The 27,811-nt window shown below is 33.9% G+C and overlaps 1 protein-coding gene across 1 annotated transcript; it reads left to right on the plus strand.

Annotated features, from left to right (window-relative positions):
• Positions 1–27,811, plus strand: LOC141391553 (uncharacterized). The gene is made up of 8 exons (XM_073964425.1): positions 1–289; positions 8,931–9,439; positions 9,499–9,868; positions 9,921–10,130; positions 18,965–19,225; positions 26,521–27,026; positions 27,086–27,455; positions 27,523–27,811. The coding sequence occupies exons 1-8, from the start codon at positions 79–81 to the stop codon at positions 27,732–27,734; spliced, it is 2,649 nt and encodes an 882-aa protein (XP_073820526.1). The 5' UTR covers positions 1–78; the 3' UTR covers positions 27,735–27,811.

Consider the following 27,811-nt stretch of genomic DNA (forward strand, 5'->3'; position numbering starts at 1 on the left):
GAGTTCGTTTTACTGCGTTTCGCTTGTTTTGTTTGATTGCATTTCTTGCTGATCAAATATTGTTTATTCTTTGTTAAAATGCCACCGAATAATGATTCGGATATTGTCAATCCAAATGAACATTTGGATATTCCCGCATGGATCAATGTGGAATATTTTAAGGATATTGTGGCCAAAGACGAACCAAATATGGTGAAAATAAAGAAATTTACTCCAACTGCAGCCATACCACCGGGTGAAAATTTTACATCAGTTATGTTACGTTTACACTTCGAATTGGAAATGAAAGGTGGGTAAGAAAAGCAATAAGAGGATTCAATATAAACTTATGGGACTGTCTCATATATTTTTATATCGGCTAAGAAGACAATTTTCATTGACAATCCTTTGGACTCCCATTATACAAAATTCTCATAAAGATTCTAAGATTCTCTTTCGTTCTGTCGACCATAATAATATGCATCAGCTCCTACACAGAGGCTGCACTTAATTCTGGGTCAACACAAAACGAAAAAGAATTGAAGATGCCCTAGAACATCATTTTGAGCATGGTTATTCAACACTAATAGTTTATAAGGATAATCTTATATAAAACAATCCTTTTTCATATATTCCTAATTCCCTGTCGACTCCTTACCGGTTACATATACACGGAGGAAAAAGGCTTCTCTAAAATATGTCCCAAGCATATATTGCAGCAAACATATATGTGTTTGCAACAGTCGCTAAGCCACAAAAACATACACACATTCCAAAATGGTGGTGGTTGTTGTTATAACAGTGTTTGTTATTATGTTTGTATGTTCGTTCTTCTGTTCAATCTGGCTCTGGGTCTATCTCAAGTTCCAGGAAAGTGGCTGCTTCGATGGGATGTAACCACAGATCCACTGGAGATGAGTGGGTTTGGCTGGGCAGTTGAAAAGGTGTTTTGTGTCGTGCGGGTCCATGACACATACTGGGCAGATGTCTTGCACGGCGCCGTCGATTTCTGCCCAATAAGAATTTAGGCGACCGCAATATGCCGAGCGTAGTTGAGCCAAAACTACTCTGGTTTGTCGTGGCAGCTGACGCTCCTTAGCTGCGATAGATGGGGGATGTACTCGGAGCACTTTATTCAAACTATATTTGCTTAAGGCCTTTGCAACTTCGTCCGTGTGAATGCTATTCAAACCTGCTTGATACGCTTTTTGATCTAGGGGTTATCTTCTGTAACGTTGGACCTCTCCCTCTAGAGCATGGATATCCTTCCTGATCTGTCTGTATGTGTCGGGCCTACCCACAAGATGGTGATTGGGATGGCTCAAACGGTAACATCCAAGCAGGTACTGCAACGAAAGCATCCCATTGTGTTGCTTTACTGGAGGAATCTTTGCCTCCTCATGTAGATGGTCCACTGAAGATTTGAGGAGGCACCCTGTTGCTGTTCTCAGGGCGGCATTCTGGCAAGTTTGAATCTTTTTTAAATTCGTATCACACAATCTCGGTAACCAGACTGGAGCCGCATAGCTTACCACAGACCTACCTATCGCGTTATATGTGGTCAACAAGGTTTCTTTATCTGCACCCCAAGTGCTGCCGGCTAGGGACTTGAGGACCTTGTTCCTACTTTTCAGTTTGTCGCAGATAGCTGTGGCGTGCGCGCACGATGTGAAAGTAGTGCCGAATGTGACCCCTACAATTTTGGGGCAGTTTGTGGTCGGAATTCTGCTACCATCGACCACGACATTCAATTCTCTTCAAAACTGCGCTGTCCATGTGGTGAACACAGTGACGGAAATCTGCATATTCTTCGAATGGGAAAAGGTGGTAAGATCGGTTAAATAGTTGTTCAGTCTCTGACTGATGTCATCAGGATATGTATATGTACCCGACGCCAGGATCGTGCAATCATCCGCATACGTTACGATCTCGATGCCGTCTGGAGGGGGCGGAATACAGGAGAGGTAGAGGTTAAACAGTTCCGGAGATATCACCCCACCTTGGGGAACTCCCTGTTTCAATCTACGGTATTTGAACTTCTTGTTCCTGAATTCCACGTACGACTGGCGTCCACACATATAATTGACTATCCAACGTTTAAAGCTTGATCAGAGGGTTGTCTGCTCAATGTACTCAAACAGCGTGGAGTGCCTGACTGTATCAAAGGCTTTTGATAAGTCAATCGCCACCCCTTGACAAATATGTGTGGTAATGGCGTGCAGCGCAGTTGTCGTGCTGTGCTGCTTACGGAATCCATGCTGATGATCGGCAACTTGATAGCTATTTCTGATACTGGGGAGGACTAAGGCCTCAAGGGCCTTTGCTACGGGCGACAAAAGCGAAATCGGTCTGTACGATTCACTTTTGCTACCATCCTTACCGGGCTTCCGTAGTGGGACCACCCAACAATGAGGGTGGATAGCGACAAGTTGAGAACTTTAGTGAGATACCCCACTCCCGGCTCATCCAGCTGCTTCAGCATTACCATGGAGATTCCATCAGGGCCCAACGCTTTGGATGATTTAGCGTTACTGGTGGCATTGGCAACATCATCCATTGTAGACTGTGGTGGTTCCTCCTCGTCAGGAAGAGATCTGATGCGACGTAATACTCTTCTCTTCGCCCTGTCACTCTCGGGGTGCTCGACAAACTGTCGATTGAAATAACTTGCGCATCTCTTCGGGTCAGTCAACGTAACGTCGCCAAACGTGACTTAGGTCCTATCTTCCCTTCTTCCAGGGTTCGAGAGTGACTTAACCGTTGCTCACAATTCACTTACACTGACTCCAATGTTTGGTCTTACTTCGGGTATTCGACCAGCAGGGATATGGCGAACGGCTGCAGCAGTGATGATGTCTCGGAACGTCCTTTCCGCTACCCGAACATCAGAAGGATTGGGCAGTTCTCTGAACCGGTGATTGGTTAACTCTCTGAAACGTGGGCAATCTGCTTTCTTATGATTGACGAATGTGCGGCGCTCAGAGGTAATGAAATCGGGTGGTCTGCTAATGGATACAATTAGGGGGAGATGGTCTGATCTAAGGGAAATGACGGGTTGCCAGGTAACGTCATTTGTCAGACCAGGGCCCTATTCCACGAAACAACTTATCGCTTTTCATTTTGCACTTATCAAAAAGTAGTTATTTTGAAAAGTGATAACCCTTTTTTGTTCCACAAAATTACTTTTCAATTTCCCTTGCACTTAGCAAATTTGTCTATCACTGTTCTTTTAGCACAGTTGTTGTGCTCTCTTGCTCAATTTTTCCGCCATCTTGGTAAGTCTCTCAGTTCTCTTGCAAAGTGTGAATGATATTTGTTCCACAGAACGTTTTATCATCTTTGCATTATTTTTTACTTGGCAATAATAAATAAGACATGTAAAATTGAGACGAGCGAAAAAATGAAAAGAAACTGATATTATTAAAAGTAAATAAAATAAAATTAAATTAAATAAATTAAATTAAATTAAACTGAAATAAAATGAAACAAAATAAAATAAAATAAAATAAAATAAAATAAAATAAAATAAAATAAAATAAAATAAAATAAAATAAAATAAAATAAAATAAAATAAAATAAAATAAAATAAAATAAAATAAAATAAAATAAAACAAAATAAAATAAAATAAAATAAAATAAAATAATATAAAATAAAATAAAATAAAATAAAATTAAATTAAATTAAATTAAATTAAATTAAATTAAATTAAATTAAATTAAATTAAATTAAATTAAATTAAATTAAATTAAATTAAATTAAATTAAATTAAATTAAATTAAATTAAATTAAATTAAATTAAATTAAATTAAATTAAATTAAATTAAATTAAATTAAATTAAATTAAATTAAATTAAATTAAATTAAATTAAATTAAATTAAATTAAATTAAATTAAATTAAATTAAATTAAATAAAATAAAATAAAATAAAATAAAATAAAATAAAATAAAATAAAATAAAATAAAATAAAATAAAATAAAATAAAATAAAATAAAATAAAATAAAATAAAATAAAATAAAATAAAATAAAATAAAATAAAATAAAATAAAATAAAATAAAATAAAATAAAATAAAATAAAATAAAATAAAATAAAATAAAATAAAATAAAATAAAATAAAATAAAATAAAATAAAATAAAATAAAATAAAATAAAATAAAATAAAATAAAATAAAATAAAATAAAATAAAATAAAATAAAATAAAATAAAATAAAATAAAATAAAATAAAATAAAATAAAATAAAATAAAATAAAATAAAATAAAATAAAATAAAATAAAATAAAATAAAATAAAATAAAATAAAATAAAATAAAATAAAATAAAATAAAATAAAATAAAATAAAATAAAATTAAATAAATAAAAAAAAATAAAATAAAATAAAATAAAATAAAACTAATAAATAAAATAAAATAAATTAATATGAAATAAAAATAAAATAAAATAATTTTAATAAAGATTAAATAATAATTAAATGAAACAAATTAAAATAAGATCAAAATAAATCAAATGAAGTAAAATAAAATAAAAAATAAAATGAAATAAATTAAAATATAAATAAAAATAAAACAATATAAAATGAAGTGAAATAAAATAAAATTAAGTGCAATAAAGTAAAGTAAATTGAAATAAAATAAAGTTAAAAAATAAAAAAAATAAGTGAAATAAAATAATCTAAAATAAAATGAAGGCAAATACAAATAAAATACAATAAAATTAAGCGAAATAAAACAAGTAAAAAGCGTTATGTTCGGCATAGAGTAATTAGTTTTCTTTCTCCACAAAGTGAAGAAGTTACTTGCGAAAATATAACTAATTCGTTCTAGAAATGTATCTAAAAACCTTAAAATAGCTGAAATCGGACGGTACTGCTATATGGGGGCTGTAAAAAACGTAGACCTTTATCCTTAATTTTTTGTGGAGACGTTTCTTGGTGATTGACTGAATTATACCTAATTCGTCCTGGAAATGTAGCTAATAACGCCAAAGTAGCTGAAATTGGGCAGTATATGGGGGCTATAATAAAAGATGGAGCTATGTCGGTAAGTTTTGGAAGCATATTATAACTAATTCGTTCTGAAAATGTAGCTAAAAACCTTAAAATAGCTGAAATCGACGGCACTGCTATATGGGGGCAATAACAAAGCTCAACTTCCAACTTGATTTAAGACACGTGTGAACAGCATTTCATCCCCCTATCTCAACTCGTTCGGAAGATAGCGTGATTACAACAGACGGACGGACGGATGTGGTTAAATCAACTTAGAATTTTACGCTGATCAAAAATATATGTATATACCTTATAGGGTCGCAAATGATTATTTCGATGAGTTACAAATGAAATGACAAACCTAATATACCCTCCATATTATGGTGGAGGGTAATGTAATAAATAAAAATAGTCTTTCAAATAGAGTTTAGTCTAAATGTAAAATCGAGAAACATCGATTTGTGAGGTTGTTCGCAGGGTGGAAGTTCGGAATGGGGTTGTTCGTAGGGTGGAATTTCGGATAGTGAGAGTTCGAAGTAGGATGGTTGATTCAGGGGGTAGAAGTTCGGAAAAATCTTTACAATTTCTTGTCATAACCGTGTTTTCACTATTTCCGAACAAAATCTCGCTTTGACAATGTACATTGGCAAAGAGAACGTTTACCTCGCAAATTTAAGGCAAACATATCAAAATTTGATCTGCAAAATCAAAATGCAGAGTTTTCTGTGGAACGAAAGAGCAATTTTTTTTGCAAAATCTTAGCAAAATACGCTTTGCCGTTACAACTTTTCACTTAGCAGAAATAACGTTTGTGGAACAGAAATCAAAAAAAGAGCTACATTATTTTGAAAAGTAAACAAACTTACTTTATAATTAGCAACTTATCACTTGTCAAAAAATAATGGTTCTGTGGAACACTTAACTTTGAGCATTGTCAAAAATATTGATAAGTGCAAAATGAAAAGTTGATAAGTTGTTTCGTGGAATAGGGCCCAGGTGACACGATGGTTATGTCTGGCGAGCTGTGACACTCTCCTCTAATTCTGGTAGGGGCGTCCTCATTAACCGTGCAAAACGTAGAGCTGTCAATCTGCTCAGCCAGCGCTGTACCTCTCTGGTCGTTTCCGAGGGCCGAATGCGATGCGCATTAAAGTCCCCCAGGACCAGACGATTATGACCTTCCAAAAGCGGCACGTAATCTGCGGTATGTATACGTTCAGCAACTCTATCTCGGCAGTTCCACACCTGACTGCTACCCCCATACATTCCATGTACGGGTCATTAGAGACAGGCTCAAGCAAGATAGGTCTGTATTGGACATACTGGTGCAACAGGAAAGCTAATCCCCCACCTCCACTTCTGGTGCGATCTTTCCTTAGCACATTGTAACCATCGCAATGTTGTAAGCTACAGTTGTTGTTGAGCTTGGTTTCTTGCACCGCAGCGACCTTGATGTTCCTCCGACTCATGAAATCTACTATTTCCTCGATCTTACCTCGGAGTCCATTGCAATTAAATTGCAAAAAGGATGCTTTCTCTGGGATTGGGACAATAACGGCTGGTGTTAAAGGCTGCATGTGCGGTTGTTGTCGAGGGGACTGCGGGGGAGTTTCTTAGTCAGACGACGAGGGAGTTTCGTAATCCGACGACGACTCACTGGGGACTGTGTTCACGCAGCATGCAGCAACATAGTCCCTGTCGTAGTCCCTCACGTTGACAAGTTCAGAGCAACCCCTTAGATGCAGCCACTCCTGACATCTATTGCATCTCAGCGAAGGTTGGATGTGGGTGAAGATGCGGATGTGACAAACTGAGCACAGATATATTGGTCCTGGGTTTTCCTCCGTCCCGGAACGGACCAAAAGAATTCGGAGCAGGCATTCCGGGATATGCTGCTCCCAACACAGAAAAACGAAACAAATACAAACATACATATGTACACTGCCGCTGGCCGAAACCATGATTTTGTGTTGTTCCGGGTCAATCCGGCACGAAAGAACCCGCTGCCGTGGTGGTTTTTTTTTTTTTTTTTTTTTTTGAAAGGCACCCTGCAAACATTTCTCAAAATTGTGGAAGATTGTTCGCTCAGATTAATCTTTTAGATTTTTTAAATGATCGCCCTAGAGAATAACCGAATACTCTTCTGGAAGAGCAACAAATAATTGCCACTGACATTTTTGATTTGGTTGTATATAATTCTCATACACATTTTCGACAGAACATTGATATAAATGTCACGCATAATATTATGAGAATTGACAAACACAACGCGTGGCCAGGTTTTGCCGAGTTTAACTAGAAAGACAACAAAGTGAATGGGGAAGCAGTATAACTAACCACCAACAAACAACATAAGGAATAATTAAAAATCATAACAAGGCAGAAAAGAAAACAAAAGGGGGTAAAAAACTCAAAGACAACAAATGAAACAAAAAACAAAACCCAAAGAATAATTCTATTCTTTTTACTTTATACTTTAATCTTCTAAAGATCTTCCAGATGATTAATCTGCGATTCTTTCTCGGGATTCGCTTCCTAGACACAGTTACTTTATGTTGGAGATTTGCAGAAGATCTTTAGGTGCGCTCTTCCGCGATTGAATTGATCTTCCCCGCGAATCCCAGATAGTCGTTAAGCGATTTAGAATTTAAAAAAAATGTTTGCAGGGCATAGAAATACCAAACACAAAAGCTATAACAGACGCATAGGTACATACGAAATTCCAAATACATGAAACACATAACAAACATTCATGAAAGAAAAACGGAGAAGAATAATTTATAAAAAAAACGTATAAAATTATAATCTAGCGTCCACTTTTAGAAAGAAAAACAAATAAAAACTATTAATTTTAAAATATAGAAATATCGTTGAACGCTTCTCCTTATTTGTGAAATAAAACACATAAACAGGTACTTCCGTATTTCAAATATGTGCATGTATATAAAAATTCATTAAAGGTATTATCAATATTAAATGCCATTTGTTCGTTGTCCAATAAAATATTTCCATTCACCTTTTTGATTCAATTATAAAATTTCCAATTATAAAATGTTTTAGGCATTTAATTTACTAAAAAGCATCATTACTTTAAAAAAACACAAAACACTGATATATTCACTCACTTTACCGTCTTCACTCAACAATTGTCTTGAAGAAACTGAAGAAAACATGTTCTCTGCCTTTCTCGCAAAAAGAACAAAAATAATTCATACCATTTTTTTTTTATTTTACTCTTCGCTTACTAGGTTGGTTAATTGTGAGTTAAAGAAAAACTGATAGCTTGTGGAAGAATAAAATCGCAGCAACAACAACACAGAAAAAGCACAAGTGTTTGGCCGCATACCACACACCACCAAAGTAACAGCAAATTTTTCACCCTCCCGTCATCGCTTCTGCGTCTTCTATTGCACTATATACACGGCTCTTTATTATAAAATAAGCGAGAGCCCTGTTGTTACGCTCGTTGATGACAATCCTCTCTCCACCCATTAAAAATATGTTGGTACTCAAACAAATAAATTTGAGATATCTTATCTGTATCAGGGCTATTAATATTTCCCTCGGAATTTTTCCGCACGATAAATAATTTAAAAAGTCGTAATTCTTTAAAAAAATCAGTCAAAACGTGGAAAACTACTAGAATCACCTGATCATGCAATATTCTCGCATAATCGACAAAAATATTCCCTTTTTTACATAAATACAAAAATAAAATATTGTGAAATTGAGGAAAGAGAACAAAGCCCGCACTGAATATTTATTCATGATTGCCCTGATATTTGTTTGGACCCAAACAACCATTCCCAAACATAGTATATTTGTTTGGATCCAAACATATTTCTAACATATATTTTTTTGTGTGTATACAATACATGACTTTAGCAACCACACCTTTAACATTTTTGGATTTCAACCTCTCCCAATCCTAATCTAAAATTACAAATTTTTCCCTTTTCAGATGGCTCAGTTAAGGCCAAAACCTACATTTTCAAAACAATGTTGGATGATGAAAAAGGTGGTAAAATGATCAACGATTTGTCCCTTTTCCCCAAAGAAATGGAAATGTATAGCACCTATTTGCCAGCATTCGAGAAGCTGTACAAGGATGTTGGATGGAATATACAATTTGCCCCAAAGTGTTTGCTTACGGAGAAAAAGGACAATCGCATCAATTTCCTTTTCGAAGATTTAGCTTGTAAAAAATTTAAGAACATTGATCGTCTGGAAGGCTGTGACATGGATCACATGAAATGTGTTTTAAAGAAATTGGCCGAATTTCATGCTGCCAGTGCTGTTTATGAGGAGCTACATGGTGCATATGGAGAAGATTTTCAATACGGGTTTGTAGACAGCCGCCATGGTCCGGGATTTATAAAAATGATTTATGACACATATTCCCAACCCTATAAAAAGGCAATGACCCAATGGGGTATGGAAAATGCTGACGAGTATATCAAGAAATATTTTGTAAGTCGGTTTTATCTCTCTTCATATCTCAAAATAAATTCCAATTTTAATCATCACAGCCCACTTATGAGCAATATTGGAAATGTGCCCTGGCCACACTGAAACAGAAGACGAATCAATTTAATGTTCTAAATCATGCTGATTTTTGGTCTAGCAACATAATGTTCTCTTATACGGAAAACAAGACAATCCAGGAAGCCTTAATGGTGGATTTCCAACTCTGCAAATGGGGAAGTCCTGCCGAAGATTTGCTCTTCTTTATAACCATATCAGCTGCAGCAGATATTAGACTCAAAGAATTTGATAATTTTGTTGCCATTTATCATAAACGTTTGGTGGAGTGTCTTAAAATATTGGGCTACAAGAAGCCATTGCCATCTTTGCGGTTATTGCAACAGGATATGTATGACAAGAAGAATACTTTTTATGGTGAGTTATGAATTAAGTTCGGGAAAATAATTATAATTATTTTTCTTTTCAGCTTTCTTTGCCTGCATCAACCATTTACCGATAGTCCTTTTACCTTCGGATAAAGATGCCAATATTGAAAGTTATTCCCGGCCCGATGAGGTGGGTGAAAAATTACGCATGAAAACCTACACAAATCCACGATTTGTTGCTATCATAAAGGAGGTTTATAAATTCTATTCTCTACGTGGACTTTTCAATTTTGAAGATTATGATGAGGATTGAGGACGTTGCTTTGTATATATCTATCAAAAGATAAACATATTTTAAACAATATAAATATATAATGTAAAAGCTTCAAAAATGTAACTGCCTTCTTTAACTCATTCACCGTTCGGCACTAAAGACGCTTTTCTCCAAAATCAAATTATTATTGCCGTACCGAAAAAAATAACTTAGTTTGACTTTCGCTTGTAAAAATTACCTACACTCTTCTCTAAATTCTTACAAAGGTATAATATTTAATTGAATGATACGGGACCTGATTTTTATAGCCAAGTCCGAAAGTTGGAAATTGGTATGGAAATGAAGGTTGCGAAGTGGTGTTTATAAAAGGAAATGGTTTGTCAAATTCATACTCATGTGTACGAAAAGTACTAAATGGTACTAAATTTAGTACAATTTGGATTTGGATAGAACGGATAGAGCTGGAAACCTGAAATTTGGAACTAAGATTACTGACTGAGTATAGGATTGAGATATGCGGGACGTTTTGGAAATTCGTACTTATGTGTACGAAAAGTACTAAATCGTACTAAATTTGGTACAACTTAGATTTGGATGAACGGATAGAGCTGGAATCCTGAAATTTTGAGTTAAGGTTACTGTTGGAGTGTAGGATTGACGAAGTTTTGGAAATTCATACTTATGGGTACGAAAAGTAGTAAATGGTCTTAACTTTGGTACAATTTGGATTTGGGTGAACGGATAGAGCTGGAATCCTGAAATTTGGAAATAAAATTACTGTTGGACTGTAGTATTTAGGTAGTTTGGGAAAGTCGTACTTATGGGTACGAAAAGTACTAAATTTGTTTCAATTTTGATTTGGGTGAACAGATAGAGCTGGAATGGAGAGTGTAGGATTGAGGATGTTTTCGAAATTCGTTCGTATGGATACGAAGCGTACTAAATGGTACAAAATTTGGTACAATTTGGATTTGGGTGAACGGATAGAGCTGGAATAATGAAATTTGGAATTAAGATTGCTATTGGGTTGTAGAATTCAGGTAGTTTTGGAAATTCGTACTTATGGGTACGAAAAGTCGTAAATGGTACTAAAATTGGTGCAGTTAAATTTGGATGAAAGGATAGAGCTGGAATCTTGAAATTTGGAATTAAGATTACTTTTGGAGTATAGGATTGAGAAAGTTTTGAAAATTCGTACTTATGTGTACGAAAGGTACTAAATATGGTTCAATTTGGATTCGGGTGTACGGGTAGCGCTAAATTCCTGAAATTTGAAATTATTATTACTGTTGGCATGTAGGATTGAGGAAGTTTGGAAATCCGTACTAAATTGAACTAAATTTGGTACAATTTAGATATTGAGAATTAAGAAATTTGGAATTAAGATTACAGTTGCAGTGGAGGATTGAGGAAGATTTGGAAATTCGTACTTAATAACCCCTAAAAATGCCGACTTGAATCGCGATTTATTTAAAAAGCGCTCCGTCGATTTTTTTTTTTCTCATTTATGAACATTGTAGTTTCAGAATCCGCAAAAACTTCCAAGGTGTAAGCACCTTCCATTTAAAGTTGATTCAAGAGCACCGTGACAGGGATAGCCCCCGGTAAAAATAGGCTGCATATTTTGTTGAATTTCGGAAGGGGCGTGGTACTTCCCCTATACCCTATTTCTTTAAAAATACTTTATCTATATTAATAAAAATCAAATGTCGTTTGTTGGTAATGACATCAGTTGAGAACGGCTGGACCGATTTGGATAACTCTTTTTTTGAAAAGTTCGTCATAACCCAACTTAGGTTTTTATACAAAGAAAATTTGACCACGCTCAATTTTACGCCCACTATTTTCAATTTTAATATTTTCTACAAAAACTACTAAACTGATTTTCCTGAAATTGTCATGGAATGTACATTTCGAAGGTTTGGTACCTTCCCCACGCTTTTCTTTTAAACGCTTATACATAACCAAACTTATTATTATACCGGTTTCAGCATAACTTTTGGGAGGCACCAAATTTGTTATAGTTTCCGAGAAAAAGCTATTTCTTTCTGCAGGAATTTGCTAAAATTAAGTATTTTCCGAAATGGGGAAAATTGTCGTCGCTAGGAGAACGACACGCAATCACCTTGCAATATTTTGATCTATTTTTTGGTTTCCTTAGTTTCAATATCAATATCATCCATCGAATAGATGACCTCCTTTGGAGTCTTCAATAGAAGAGATGACTCCTTATGGAGTCTTCAATAAAATAGATGGTCCCTTACGGGAGTTTCAATTGAACAGATGTCCCCTTGTGTGGTCTTCAATGGAATAGACAAATCCTTATGAGGTCTTCAATATAATAGATGACCCCTTATGAGGTCTTTAATAGAATAGATGGCCCTTATGGGATCTTTAATTGAAGAGATGACCCCTTATGGGGTCTTTAATTGAAGAAATTACCGCTTATGGAGTCTTCAAGGGAATAGATAATTCCTTAATTCCTACAATAGATGACTATTTATGGTGTCTTCAAAAGAATAGATGGCTACTTATGTGGTCTTCAATTGAATAGATGACGCCCTAAAGGGTCCCCAAAGAATAGATGAATAGATGGGCCCTTAATAGAATTTAATTTTAATTTTAAGAAATCAAAGTACAGGTAGAATACGTTGCAAACGATTTTGAGTGGATTGGACAAAAAATTGACTGAGATATGAGCATTGGAAATGAAGCATTTATTGCGTTTTGTATGGAGCATAGCGTATAAAAGCGTATTTTATCGAAATGGCATTTTTGAATTCGGTGCCCACTGTAGCTCGAAAAAGAATGATCCGATCTTCTAATTTTTTTTGGGAATATTATACATATAGAAATCAAGTCCTTAAGCAAAAGGCTATTTAAATTTTTTTTGGTGGATTTATGGCCATTTGTTCGTTAAAATCTAAATTTTGACTTTTTTGACATTTCTTTAAAATTCCACTTCGCTTAAAGACAAGATTATTAGATTCATAATGATCCCACAAAAATATGCGATGATCGGCTTATTCGTTTTCAAGCTACAGTAGGCACCGCTAACTGCTTCAGTAAAAGCAGTGTTTCCTAGGCGGGCATGCAAAACTATGCAATATTTTTCACAGAAAAAATCCCGAAGGTAGCTAAAGGTGTGACCTTTCTAGATTTCTTGTAAAAAATTCATGAAAATATGCTTTTTTGGTGCTCAATAAAATAAAAGATGACGCCTTTAAGGGGTATTCTATTGAATATATAGATGGTGCCTTTAAAGGGTTTTCAAGAGATTTTCTATAAAGAGGTGAGTTGTTTTATAAAATAGAAAACCCTTCAAAAAATCATCTACAGAATAAAAATAGTCTTCTATAGAACAGAAGTCCCCTTATGCTGTCTGCTCTTCTACGAGGCCTTGGTTCGCCTTCTATTGTAAAAGATGACTATAACAGTGCTCTTGAACCACCTTTAAAAGGAAGGTGCTTACACCTGGGAAGCAAAAAATCGCCGCAGCGCTTTTTAAATAAATCGCGATTAAAGTTTAAATTTTCAGGGTTTTTTAGGCTTTCACGATTTTTCATGATTTTGATGTTGTAGCAGTGAAAGTTCTAGATCTATATCTATATATATATATAAATATAAAAATGGTGTAAAAAATGTATAGTAATTCATAAAATGAGAACGGCTAGGCCGATTTCTGTAAAAATTTTTGTCAGTTATTCGCATTTTCGAGGAGAAGGTCTTTACGGAAGAAAATTTTGGAAAATCCCTCTGGAAAAGTCGGAAAATTGGAAAAATCGAAAATTGAGTTTTTGTATGAAATTTTATTCCTTAATAGCGAGACGAAGTTCGCCGGGTCCGCTAGTATAGTATATATGTATATTTCAAAAATGGTACAACCTAGGAAAAAATTACAAGTAGAGAATTTTCACAGGTATACGATTTCGATAAGACTTACTGTTTTCAAGCAATTCGTAAAAACCTATGAAAAAACCTAAAAAATGTGATCAGTAGTGCGATTCTCTTTATAAACAAAATTTTTATAAAGTCATCGCCAAGTCCTACCGATACCAATATTGTGGCCATCCTTTATTGATATTTTTTATTCATAATTCTTCTATACCTTAAAAATGGTAAAACCTAGGAACAAATCATGATGGTCAATTCTCTAGAGAATTTTCACAGCTACAAGATTTTCTTTAGACCCTTTTCGATAGGACTTGCTGTTTTCAAGCAAAATAGCTAATAGCCTAAAATAAACCTATAAAAGTGAACATTGACCGTGCTTTATTTAATAATCCCCCAGGGATTTTTTCTTGTTTCTGGATTTTTCTCATCCATGAACATTGCTGTTTCAGAATCCGCAAAAGCTTCCCAGGCGTAAGCGGTTTTTATTTGAAGTTAGTTAAGGCGCACCATAGGTGGCGATACAGTCAGTGCATAGTCCCAATTTGAACTTCTATATCTCAAAAATGGTAAAATCTACGAAAATATCATAAACGACATTCTTGTAGAGAATTTACACTGCTACAAGATTTTTTTATTTCCATTTTGATAGGACTTGTGGTTTCCCAGCAAAATCGTGAAAACCTAAAAATATGAAAATTGACCGCGATTTGTTAAAAAAGCGCTCCGGCGATTTTTTTAACTGTAGTTCAGAATCCGCAAAAACTTCCCAGGTGTCAGCTCCTTCCATTTAAAGTTGGTTCAAGAGCACCGTGTAATTTTTCTATTTTGATTATTGTTTCTCAGCTCGTCTATAAAAAGAAGCCTCACAGTGGTTCAGGAATCAGTTTTCCTGGCCAAAACCCCAATTTGTTGTCGTCAACGATTGTTAATTTCTATATGGAAATCCATAGTAAACATATTGGAACTAAGGACATCAAAAATTAGGTAAAAAATTGGAAAGTGTAGGCGTGGCGTGCTCCCAAAGACAACAATAAAAATTTGTTTAATTTAAAAAAAAATTATACAATTAAAAAAAAATATATACAAAATTTTTGTTGTTTTTGGGAGCACGCCACGCCACCTTCCAATTTTTCAAAAAAAAACCTTTTTTCGTTTTTTTTTGTTTTCATATAACTTATTTATTTGAACTTGGTCGTTTTTATACCCTACATGTGGGGGGTATTATAAGTTGTTTTTGGCCAAAAAGTTTGTAACGCATCGAAATAATGGTCGTAGACCCATACTTATATATACCAAAATGAATGTCTCGACGAGCTGAGTCGATCTGGCTATGTGTGTCCGTCCGTCAGTCCGTCCGTCTGTCCATCTAAACCTTGTAATCACGCTACAGGTCGCAATTTTGATCGGATCGTCGCGAAATTTTGGATGTTGATGGGGGTCCCGGAGGGGAAGAAGCCTATTGATTTTGGTGATGGTCGGATAATATTTAGGGGTCGGAATGGGCAAAAAACTTATGTGGATAAAAAGACAACGGTTTTTTCCGAAGCGAATATCTTAGCTTCTATACGGGGTATACCAAAACCAGAACCTGGCCATGAAAGTAGAAAATATCATGTAAAGTAAATAATGATGTAAAGTAGGTTCTCGTAGGTGATCAAACAACGAAGATATCACAATACTCGCAAATAAAACCCAAATTTTCATTTTTGCGATTTTAATTATAATGACGATTATCACAGCTTTGGTTGGGAACTTTCCAAAAGCAAAGCCTGGCTATGAAAGTAGAAGATCCCATCTTTACAATAATGTAAACTAGGTCTGCGTAGGTGACCAAATAACGGAGATTTCGCAATAGTCGGTAATACATCCCATTTTTCCGCTTTTTTGGAAATCACGCTACAGGTCGCAATTTTGATCGGATCGTCACGAAATTTTGAGGGTTAATGGGGGTCACACAGATAAAGAAGCCTATTGATTTTGGTGATGGTCGTATAATATTTAGGGGTCGTAATGGGTAAAAAACTTATTTGGAGAAAAAGACAACGTTTTTTTCCTAAGCGAATATTTCAGCTTCAATATGCGGTATACCAAAAGCAGAACCTGGCCATGAAAGTAGAAAATATCACCTTTCTAATTATGTAAAGTAGGTTCTCGTAGGTGATCAAATAACGAATATATCGCAATAGCCGTTAATAGAACCCAACTTTTTATTTTTGCGATTTTAATAATAATGACGAATACCACAGCTTCGGTTGGGGATCTTCCAAAAACAAAGTCCGACTATGAAAGTAGAAAATCCCATATTTACAGTGATGCAAAATAGGTTGGCGTAGGTGGCCACATAACGGAGATATCACAATAGTCGGCAATACATCCCATTTTTTCATTTTTTTTTTTTTGTAATCACGCTACAGGTCGCAATTTTGATCGGATCGTCACCAAATTTTGGGGGTTAATGGGGATCCTACAGAGAAAGAATCCTATTGATTTTGGTGATGGTCGGATAATATTTATGGGTCGGAATGGGAATAAACTTATTTGGAGAAAAAGTCAACGTTTTATTTCAAAGCGAATATCTCCGCTTCTAAAAGGGGTATATCAAAAGCAAAACCTGCTAATGAAAGTAGAAAATATAACCTTTACAACGATGTGAAGTAGGTTGTCATAGGTGGTCAAACAACAGACATATCACAATAGTCGGTAATTAATTTTTGTGCAATCACACTACGAAATTTTGATCGGATCCTCACGAAATTTTGGGGGTTGATGGGGGTCTTACAGAGAAAGAAGCCTATTGATGGTTGGCATACATCCCACTTTTCCATTTTTTATTTGGGTTGTACTGTCGATGCACTTAAATGCGTTTCAAAAAAATTGACCTGTGTTAATGAAGACATTCAGAGCAAAGGCGCTAAGCTATCCCAATTTTAATATTTTGAATTTTATTAGTCAAAAGCTTATGAACAGGGGTAGTGGTGTAGGGTATCACATAGTCGGCCCCGACCCGACTATAGCCTTGGCTCACTTGTGTGCTGGACATATCAATGGAAACTTTTTCAACTAAACTAAATATAATAATTTTTGACTAAATTAATTTATTCCTTAGCTAGATATACCTGAATATGTTTGCATAAAATTAAGTATGCAGGTATATTTGGCTAAGGAATAAATGTACTTAGTCAAAAATTATTATATTTAGTTTTCTGAAAAAAGTTTCCATTGATATGTCCAGCACTGTATATGAAGCATGGCAGAATTACCAGGTAGTGGTATCACACCAGCTGATCGAATATGAAAAGTCAAATCCCTTTATAAAAAAATATTTTTGTTGTAATTTCCCCAACAACATAAAGAAATATTTGACATAACATATTCAAAATTTTACGATGCCACTACCTGGGTAATTGTGTCATGATATGAAGGCATAAAAAAACACAAAAACACTCGTATTTTGATAAAATTAAGTTAAAAAACTCAAAAGTTTAAATTTGATATTGAATTCTAAACCGAATTCTACTTTATTCACAGGTAAGCTGATTGTGTTATTTGTCGAACAGAAAATCATGAAAATATCTTTATCCATTCAAAAGTTACAGAATTTTGAACAGAAAAAAACGATTCTAGTCTATAAAGACTTCCTTCATCTCGTCTGTAGAGACACTCTATAGCTCGACTCAGCCTAAAATAATTTTAAATTTTGTCATATTTTCCATATAAAATTATCAACAATTCGAAATAAAAAAGATAGTCACGTACGTCAACATATTGATCTATGTATTTAACGTGTATAGATAACATAAATATTCTTAATATAGAATTGTCAAACATTATCGATAAGCAAGCAATTATGGAATATATTATTATTCATCATCCAAAAGATACTAAAAATCCTTTTCTTTCAATTGTGATTCTGAATATTGAGAAGAATACAATATACGATATTGGAGTACATATTATAGATAGATAGGTAGATATTATACAAAGCCAGATATATATTAGACAAAGACAGTCAATTTGCTCAATTAAATATAATTTTTTCACATTTTTTGTCCCACGGTCCAAGTAATTGTTTTTTTTTCGAAGCATAAAAAGAGAAATAATAAAAACATATCTAAGCTGAGAGCTTTACTAAACAATCGACCATGTACATAGATCAATGGTGAGCAAAATTGGAAAAGAGAAAATTTAAGGTAGAATTAATATTTAAGTTTTCTTTTTGTTTCATTACATATTTAGACATTTTTAAGCACTAATGTTACCTAAAATCGTGCTACAAATGAATTATTAACGAATTATTACAAAAAATACTTAAACACCCAAGTGTTGTTGAATTAATTAAATTAAGAGTATTTTACAGAAACCACCAGTGGATGGCCGTGCACACCATTGTCATATGTCATAGATCCAGGTCAGGCAATGTGCGCTTGCTGAGAGCAAGTGAGCATACATTTCAATGCATTTTACATTGAAGTTTTCGCTCACTTGCTCTCAGCAAGCGCACATTGCCTGACCTGGACATAGATACCACATTATTTTGATATGGTCTTGGCGTTCGCTCTAACGAATGAGTATTGCGTTGGTTTATGACCAATGGTGTGCACGGCCATCCACTGGTGGTTTCTGTAAAATACTCTTAATTTAATTAATTCAACAACACTTGGGTGTTTAAGTATTTTTTGTAATAATTCGTTAATAATTCATTTGTAGCACGATTTTAGGTAACATTAGTGCTTAAAAATGTCTAAATATGTAATGAAACAAAAAGAAAACTTAAATATTAATTCTACCTTAAATTTTCTCTTTTCCAATTTTGCTCACCATTGTTTATGACTCTCTCTTTACCTATGAGCAATCTACATGATTTGATCACCATACAAAAAAATAACAAAATCAAAAGCTGGCTGGTGGTCACTTGACGCGTTTTCTCTTTTAGCACTTAACTATTTTTTTTTCCTACGTTCAGTTGCAATTAAACAGTCGCTTTCCACAGATCGCCGGAAACAGTCGTCTATTCAATTTTGTGTTCAAAAAATATGAGTGAAAATACTGAAATTATAAATCCAAATGAAAATCTGCATATCCCCGAATGGATAAATGCAGAATATTTCCATGATATTGTAAAAAAGGATGAACCGGATTTTGTGGCTGTCAAAAAATTCACTCCGACTGCGGCCATACCTCCGGGTGAAAATTTTACATCGGTTATGTTACGCTTGCATTTGGATTTAGAAATGAAAGGTTGGTTTTGTGTGGGCTGCAAACGCTTAAACTTGTAACCCTGTGATTTAATTGCTTTTTAAAAAATAATTAAGAAAAACAATGCAAACGTCTGTTTTCAAACCAACAGCTCTTAAATGTGTTTTAGTGGATTTCAACAATTGAAAACCATGAAAGACCTTGTAGATTATTTTAATTAGAAAGTGAAAACAATAAGTTTTAAACAACCCATATATGAAATTACCAAAAACATCTGTTATAACTTATAAGTGTTAATCTATGGTCCTGACTATTTTCCTTTCCCGACATATTTTTTTCGAATATATCAATAGCTCTGTACAACATGTTTAGGATTAATTTAACATTTTACTAAAATACAGCTGAAAGTCGTCGACAATATGTTTTATTGACATAACAGCTGACAAATGAACATAGATGTCAAGTAGAATGATCACTCCTTGAGATCCAAATGATAAAATGTTTGTTTCAAAACTTTAACACTTATTTGTTTCGATATCTACGATCTACGTAAATCTGGCGAATGTGATAAGCAAAACTTGTCAAAGTCTATGTTTTGAAGCTATTTATGTGTTTAGATTAGATTTATGCAAACAATGAATTTTCAGTTGCCATCACTGAATATTAGTAATAAACAAAGCTAAAACATTCACATTCAGGTTGAAATATAGCCAAATTATTATTATGTTTGAAAGCAATTAGTGGAAGAGTGAATGCAACTGTAAAATAAGCTGATTTAAGTAGTTTCATCATTTTGGTGCCTGCTACGAATGCTAAATTATTTTTTTAAGTCTGAATTAATACCACTGCTGTTCTTTTAATAACCCAAAAAATCATTTTTTTTTGTAATTTTCGACTTTTGATGAAAAATTGTAAAATTTTATCATAACTTTTTATTTTCAAAGTAAGCTCAGCTTAATCACAGATTTGTTGTTTTCAAGTTTTAAAAACAACAAGTTTTTAAAGTGGGTGCAGTTAAAATTGATGTACTTTACGGAAGGCAGGCTTACACCTGGGAAGTTTTTGCGGATTCTGAAACTGCAATGTTCATAGATGAGAAAAATCCAAAAACAAAAAAAATCTAATTAATTTAATTAATCGAGCTTCGTGACCTAAGCAGATTACATTGAAAAATTGATATCTAGCGAAGTCCTACACACACATCAACCGCTATGCGACGATCGTTTCGTTAGCTGGTTAGGCTAACATCATCAGGCATATTAGATGTTGTTGTTGCTAGACAATTTTCGCCATTTGGAGCCCCTATTTATACATCCAAGATTGCAAATTTGCATTTGTGAAGTTCAAATTTAAGCTTTTTTTTCCAAAGACGACTCATTTGTCCCCCTTCTATTCCAGAAATCAATTTTTCAATATTACATTCATATTACAGCCAATGGATTTTTGGCGGATGTATATATAGGGGCTTCAAATGGCGAAAATTATCTAGCAACAACAACATCTAATATGCCTGATGATGTTAGGAATTTTAGGCTGATTGTAAGTGTTACTGAGTTCAGAACAATACGTTTATTTTTATTTATTGAACGTTTGTAACATATTACGCCCAATACTTTGGCTTATAAACAGCATCCAGAAAAAAAAATTTTTGCGATATTTTGGTTTTGAAATTTTTTATAAGAGCAATTCAACAATAAAAGGTAAAACCTTTGCTTAATCTTTGTGGTTTTAAGTGTTTGTATATTTTTTCTAACACGTTTTTATAATGAACTATTTTGAAATTCATAACAAGTACAAATTCTTTATTATGTTTGAAATTTGCAATAAAAAACTATGTATATCAAGCATTTGACAAAAGGATTTTTCTGCCGAATTTTTATGTTTTGTTCGACCTTTCGAATGTTAATAAAATCAAGCTTTTTGATCTTGAGGTCAATGTTTATATTTTACTAGCTGAACCCGGTGCGCTTCGCTACCCCGAATAAGGTAAAATATATTTTGACAAATTTATTTGTAGGCAAATTTTCTCACTCATTTCATTAAAATCGGGTATATAAAGCGTGTTTGGTGCATCAAATACATGAAATCGGAGGAAAATATATATGGGAGCTATATCGAAATCTGAACCGATTTCAATATAATTTGAAAAATTTATTTCTAGACCCAATTCCGTCACACATTCCAAATTTCATTGAAATTGAACATACAAAGCGTGTTTAATGCATAAAATACATGAAATGGGCGCTATATCCAAATCTGAACCGATTTCAATATAATTTGGCAGATTTATTTCTAGACCAAATTCTTGCACACATCCAAAATTTGGAGACATTATTTGTTACCATTCTATAGATATTTGCATAAAAAATCAAAATTTTTTGGAGGTAACTCCGATTCTGATGCTATATCTCCGGATCAACGCGGAATTTCAGAAATTTTTACAGCCTATGGTTCTTTTAGGCCATGTAGTGATATACATACTCTGAAAATTTCAGGAAGATCGGTTTAGCGTTTTTTGAGCCCATAAACTTCAAACAAGCAAACGTACAAACATTTTTCTACTTTATATATATTGATTTATTTTTTTTTCAACTAATAAATTAGTTGTTTTAAAATAATAAAACAACAATAATGGGATTAAGCCAGACTATTTTGAAAAAAAAATATTGATTTATATTGAAATAAATGTATCTCCAATATTGAAATAAATGTATTTCCAATATTTCAAAATTATAATGAATTTCATCTTCATGGATTTTTCTGTCGATTACTCTTTGAATAAAACCAGAAGAAACCGTCATATAAACCCACAGCAATTGTATTTTGGGAAGTACTTTCAATGGATGCACATTTCTAGAAATGTTAATTTTTCCTCCTTTACCGAAGGACCTTGTGACGACAAACGAAATCTAAAAACTGATCGGAAACAGGTTCTTATTTGTCAAAATCTTAACAAGTACCACTCGACTTTGCGGATAGGAATATACGCTGAGCCAGTGTGAATTGCAAATTTCATGTATAGACAGATCGAATAGCGGCTACACAGCCAAAATCCTTACACCCAAAAACTATGCATTAGGAGATTTTCAGAAATTTTTAGCCTTTTTCGGACGAATGAACTTGCAAACAAAATATGGATTTGTATCATTGATCACAAGTTTTGCGGAGGAGGTATGGAGAAATGGACCGGACCGACATAGTTCATTTTGGTAATAGATCTTATTTTGGGAGGCAATATCCTTTTAAAAGATATTGTTCCCATCAGTCATTTCAGTTCGTCACAGTATAATTTTCACCTTTTGACACTTATGCCAGAAAATATGGACTTGCCCACGAAAAACATAATACCGCTCTAACCGCTAGGAATGCCTTCACTACAAATTTCTAAAGATCCTCAAATAGACCTTAAACAGCACTTAAACAACTATTTTGAAGGTTTGTGAGGGAGGTACCCCAGTATGGCGCATTTTCGAGCAAAAACTAAGTTTGGAAAAAATATTTCTAAATCCAAAGTTTGGACCGAATCTGTTGCTCCGTTCCAGAAAACTCGCGCATACCACTTTAGCTAAAATTCTTGAAATTTGGGGGAAAATACCAGAAGAAGTAGACCGAAAAGCACCATCTTCGAATTTTGTATATATAATGCTCGCTGAAATATTGCGATAAGATTGCCTTAGGTGTTCTTTACAGCTTTCGGGCCATTTTCTCTGGAAGTATAGACTTGCCTCTGAAAAACTTGTACGGTAGTAATAGGGGCCCCGAGAACACTTGTTGCAAAAAAGCAAAGCGTTTCCAGAGAGTTTTTTTTTATTTATTAATTTATTTATTTCATATTTTTACTTATAACTAAATTATTAGAATAAAGGAGGTGAAGCCATGACCATTAAGGTCTTAAGCATACACAGATTATCCAGAGAGGTCTTAAACTGCACTTCGCTGAAAATTTTTGAAATACTCTGCGGAAGTTTACCGAAAGAGTAGATCGATATGGCCCATCTTCGAAGCTGATCAAAATATCACCAAGGCCAAATTTTGGACCGAATTGGTTGATCTGTTTGAGAATTATCGTGCTCTCCAGGTGGCTACCCAGACGAACGGACATAGCTAAGTCGACTCCAAGTTTTCTGGCCCTAAAGCCATTATTTCGATGAGGCACATTTTGGCTAAAAAATTAAGATTGGGAAAAGTAGTGTTTAGGGATTTTTGCTAAAAGAATGTATACATGTATAGACCTTGGATTGGGCGACATAATTTCATTTTAAAAGATGTTAAGACTGAATTCCACAGTTTCCCTTATTCCCGATCAATTTATGAGAAGATCCAGAATTTCTATAAGTGAAGTCCGACGATTGGACGCTAAAATTAGTCTATTGACAGATGCATGATATGGCGACAGAATTTGTCATTTACATAACCGCGATTAGGTGCTAGAATTTCTTGATGGATAGACTAACTATTGCTCAGCATTAGTTCTCGGCATTCAGAAATTCTTTGTGATAAGTAGGCATCGGATTTTTGCATATTTTTGAAAATTATAATGTTAAGATTTTTGAAAAATTAAATGTTATGATATTTCTAAGGTTTTCCGTTGTGTTCGCTTACCGAAGTGATATCACTGAATTTCATAACATTCACTGTAGTTGTGAATTATTTAATAGATGATACGCCCAAAAATATATGGGATTATTATATATTCATTGTTTTGACCATATATTAACTGTGACATATTGCCAAAAAAGTTCTAAAAACAAGATAAAATTGACCAAGAAGTCTTATTAAAAATAGCATTTGAATTAAAAAATAGTAATGAAAATTATTTCATCAGTAGAATAAGTCTAAAATAAGGTTTACATCTTTGCTAAATAAGACATTTTCGCTAACATGAACTAAACCTTCGTACGAATCTGTTATACAACTGTTATACTGTTATACCACCACCAATGTGGTTTTTGTCTCCGCTAGTTAAAATCGAGTTTATCTTCACGCCCATTTGATCTCTTTGGGCGTGAGCATCTTGCACGTATTATACTGATTCCAAAGGAACGTCTTCTTGTTCCGGGCTTATAAACACTTCCTAATTACATCGGACTTCAAAAATGCCGTCATAACAACATGTTTGCTGTGTATTGTTTTAAGATCTTTGGATCGATGTTTTCGGGACACAATCTTTAATCCCAAAAAATGTGGTTTCGTCTGAATATTTCTTTGAACATTTTGCCTATCATTCATCATTTTTAGTATTAATTTTAATTAATTTCTCGTTAGAGTCGAGCTTAATGACCAATGATTTTTGCAAGTGAAAGAGGAAAGCCGTAGATTCGAACCCACACAACCTATGTGACATGTTTCTACTTTTATACTTTCGTCAAAAACCTATCTTTGGTTTTGGATAGTTTACGACGTTTTGGACGTATGTATTATACGTCGGATATGTATGTCATATACGTCGCAGTATCTGACAGGCCATTGATGCTCACAGTTTGAACACTAGGATTATGACTTTTTGACCTGTTTTTCTCAACAATGATTTCCTGCAGCGGGAACAAATGAACTTGTTTGCCTATTACACCGTCCGTCAGCCAAAATTACACTTGAACCGGACTATATACGTTTGAAACTATAGGCAAACTGGTGTAATATGGCACTTTTCGTTTTTCGATTTCTCATCGTTTTGACCTTTTAGAGGACAATCAAATTTCAAAAGTCAACATTTTTCAAAAAAATATTTTAAATTCTTGTACTCGTCGTACGATGCTGTTGTTGGTGTCATATTAAAGGGGAGAGTATAGGCTTTATATAATAATTAAAATTATTCCATTCCAGGATAACAAGAACATCAAAAATGTGCTTGAAAAATTAAATCATAAAAAATCCTTCGAAAAAATACTGCAATTTTTCAAATACTCGTATATGTTGATGTCCTTCATGTAATGCAGCACTTCCGAAATTTCAATATTCTATCTTTCTTAGTTATTTTTTAATATATATTTACATGAATTTCTTCGAAGAAAACAAAACATTTTATGTTTTATAAACAAAAAAATACGAATAAACCATATTCTGACACCGCACCATGATAAAAGTCTAAAAATAAAAAGTCACCTGTCCCGACGTTTTTCCCTATGACTTCCACTTTCGCGGTTATGGGCCCCCAAAGTTTGAGACCTTGTTGTCAAAAGAGTTCATTTAACCCGGCTCATATTTTCTAAAACGCTAAAAATTTTAATTTGCTCTCGGAGGCAAAGTTGTAGCTCTTGTCTTAAAGAAATAATTCTGAACACATACAATCCACCAACCACATCTTCAAGGTCAAAATCGTCAAGATTAAATTTTCTTTATATTTTTTTTCTAGGGGTTGGATATCAAACTAATTAAAATTGAAGCAAACAACAAACTACAAAAATGTTCCTTACATCTCAATAAACATGTTTCTGGAACCTAGGAACTCGGTAGAAATGGTTCTTACAGGTCAAAATATCGAAACAAATTCGATTTTCATCCTTTTTTCTCTGGTTCTGGTCCATAGATACTAAACCGCTCAAAATTCAAGAAAACAATCAACAACAATAACGTACAAGGCTATCAGTCCATATCTGTAAACCAAAACCTTAGAAAAAATATTTAAGAAAATTTGACCTTGAAGGTGTGGTTTGGTGGATTGTATGTGTTCAGAACTAGTTCTTTAAGACAAGAGCTACAACTTTACCTCTGAGAGCAAATTAAAATTTTGAACTTACAACAAGGCGCCCGACAAAGCCTGTTGGGTAATGTTTCATTTTATTCGTTGATACTTCATTGTCATCCACCTAAGGTCTATTTGTGCTACTGTCGGACGAGTCCGTTCTACTTTTGGAAGAATCAGGTATCGCTGGACACAATCGCTTTCATTGTCCTCTTTCGCTCGGATGGGTGGGTGGTTTGGGCAACCAATCGGTTGCGGTTATATATATATATATATATATATATATATATATATATATATATATATATTCCCAGAGATTAATGTAAAAAACTCAAGTAAAACGTTGCTCAGAAAGATGTTGCAGGAGAAAATATGAGCGAAAATATTTAACAAACAATTTATTAAGATTTATTATATGAGACTGATATTGTTATCTATAATGCAATTTGGTGTGAATTATCTTCTCAGATGTATGGTCTCCCTCATATCGCAATAATCTTATCGTTGCGAAGGTCACTTCAGATGTGAATTTATCTTTTTTTATTGATAACATATATTTTTCTGTAGTATGAAAATACTGCACAAGCATAAGTATATTTTAAAATATCTGCAAAATTATTAATTTCTCTTACTTGCAAAACAAAAAACTTTTCAGATGGTTCCTCGAAATCCAAAACCTACGTATTCAAGACAATGCTGGAAGAAGACAAAGGTGGTGCCATAATCAACAAACTCTCCCTGTTTCCCAAAGAAATGGAAATGTATGGTAAATATCTGCCGGCATTTGAAGAACTCTACAAGGCTGTGGGTTGGAACATACAACTATCACCAAATTGTCTTTACACTGAGAAGAAAGGCAATCAAATCAACTTTGTCTTTGAAGATTTAAATGCGAGAAATTTTAAAAACATTGATCGACTACAAGGTTGTGACATGGCTCACATGACACATATCTTAAGAAAAATAGCCGAATTCCATGCTGCAAGTGCAGTGTATGAAGAGTTACACGGTCCATACCCAGAGGATTTCCAATACGGATTTGTGGATAATCGTAAAGGTGATGAGTTTCTAAAGGGAGCATATAACTCAAAAGTTAATTCGTACACAAAAGCCATGGCTGAATGGGGTTTGGAAAATGCTGAAGAATATATTGAGAAATTTGTAAGTTAAATTGTGTTTTTCTATTAGACCGATTTTCTTAATTTTATTCCACTTTTCAGCCCACCTGTGATCAATATTTAAATTGCGCTAAAGCCTGTCTCCAACAATCTACAAATTCCTTTAATGTCCTTTGTCACGGTGATTTTTGGTCCAGTAATATCATGTTCAGCTATTTGCCAAATGGAGAGATCAATGAAACCATATTGCTTGATTTTCAAATCTGTAAATGGGGTAGTCCGGCTGAAGATTTACTATTTTTCCTCACCATATCACCAGCGGCGGAGTTGCGCATAAAAGAATTTGATCACTTTGTGGAAATTTATCATAAACGATTAGTGGAATGTCTTAAAGTGTTGGGCTATAAAAAGAAAATACCTGCACTGTGTGATTTACAATGTGATATGTTGGATAAGAAGAATTCTTTTTATGGTGAGTATCAATGGCAAATAGTTATCTAATGAATGGCCTAAACTCAAATTATTGTATTTTCTTGCAGCCTTTTTCGCCTGCTTTAATCATTTGCCAGCCATAATGTTGCCCTCGGATAAAGATTCAAATATTCACTCATTTTCCCGAACCGATGAAATTGGTGAGGAATTTAGACGTCGTGCCTATACAAATCCATTGTTGGTCTCCGTTTTAAAGGAGTTGTATCCATTCTATCACAATAAGGGCATATTTAATTTCGAAGATTATGATGAAAATTAAAAGATATTCTTAAGCTTCCACATAGTATTTTGTAAATAATTTATGCACAAAATGTAGAATATTTTGTTTTTTTTTTT

This window comes from Musca autumnalis, unplaced genomic scaffold (genome assembly GCF_047663935.1).
Source record: "Musca autumnalis isolate F117 unplaced genomic scaffold, ASM4766393v1 scaffold_1, whole genome shotgun sequence".
Taxonomy (NCBI): Eukaryota; Metazoa; Arthropoda; class Insecta; order Diptera; family Muscidae; genus Musca; species Musca autumnalis.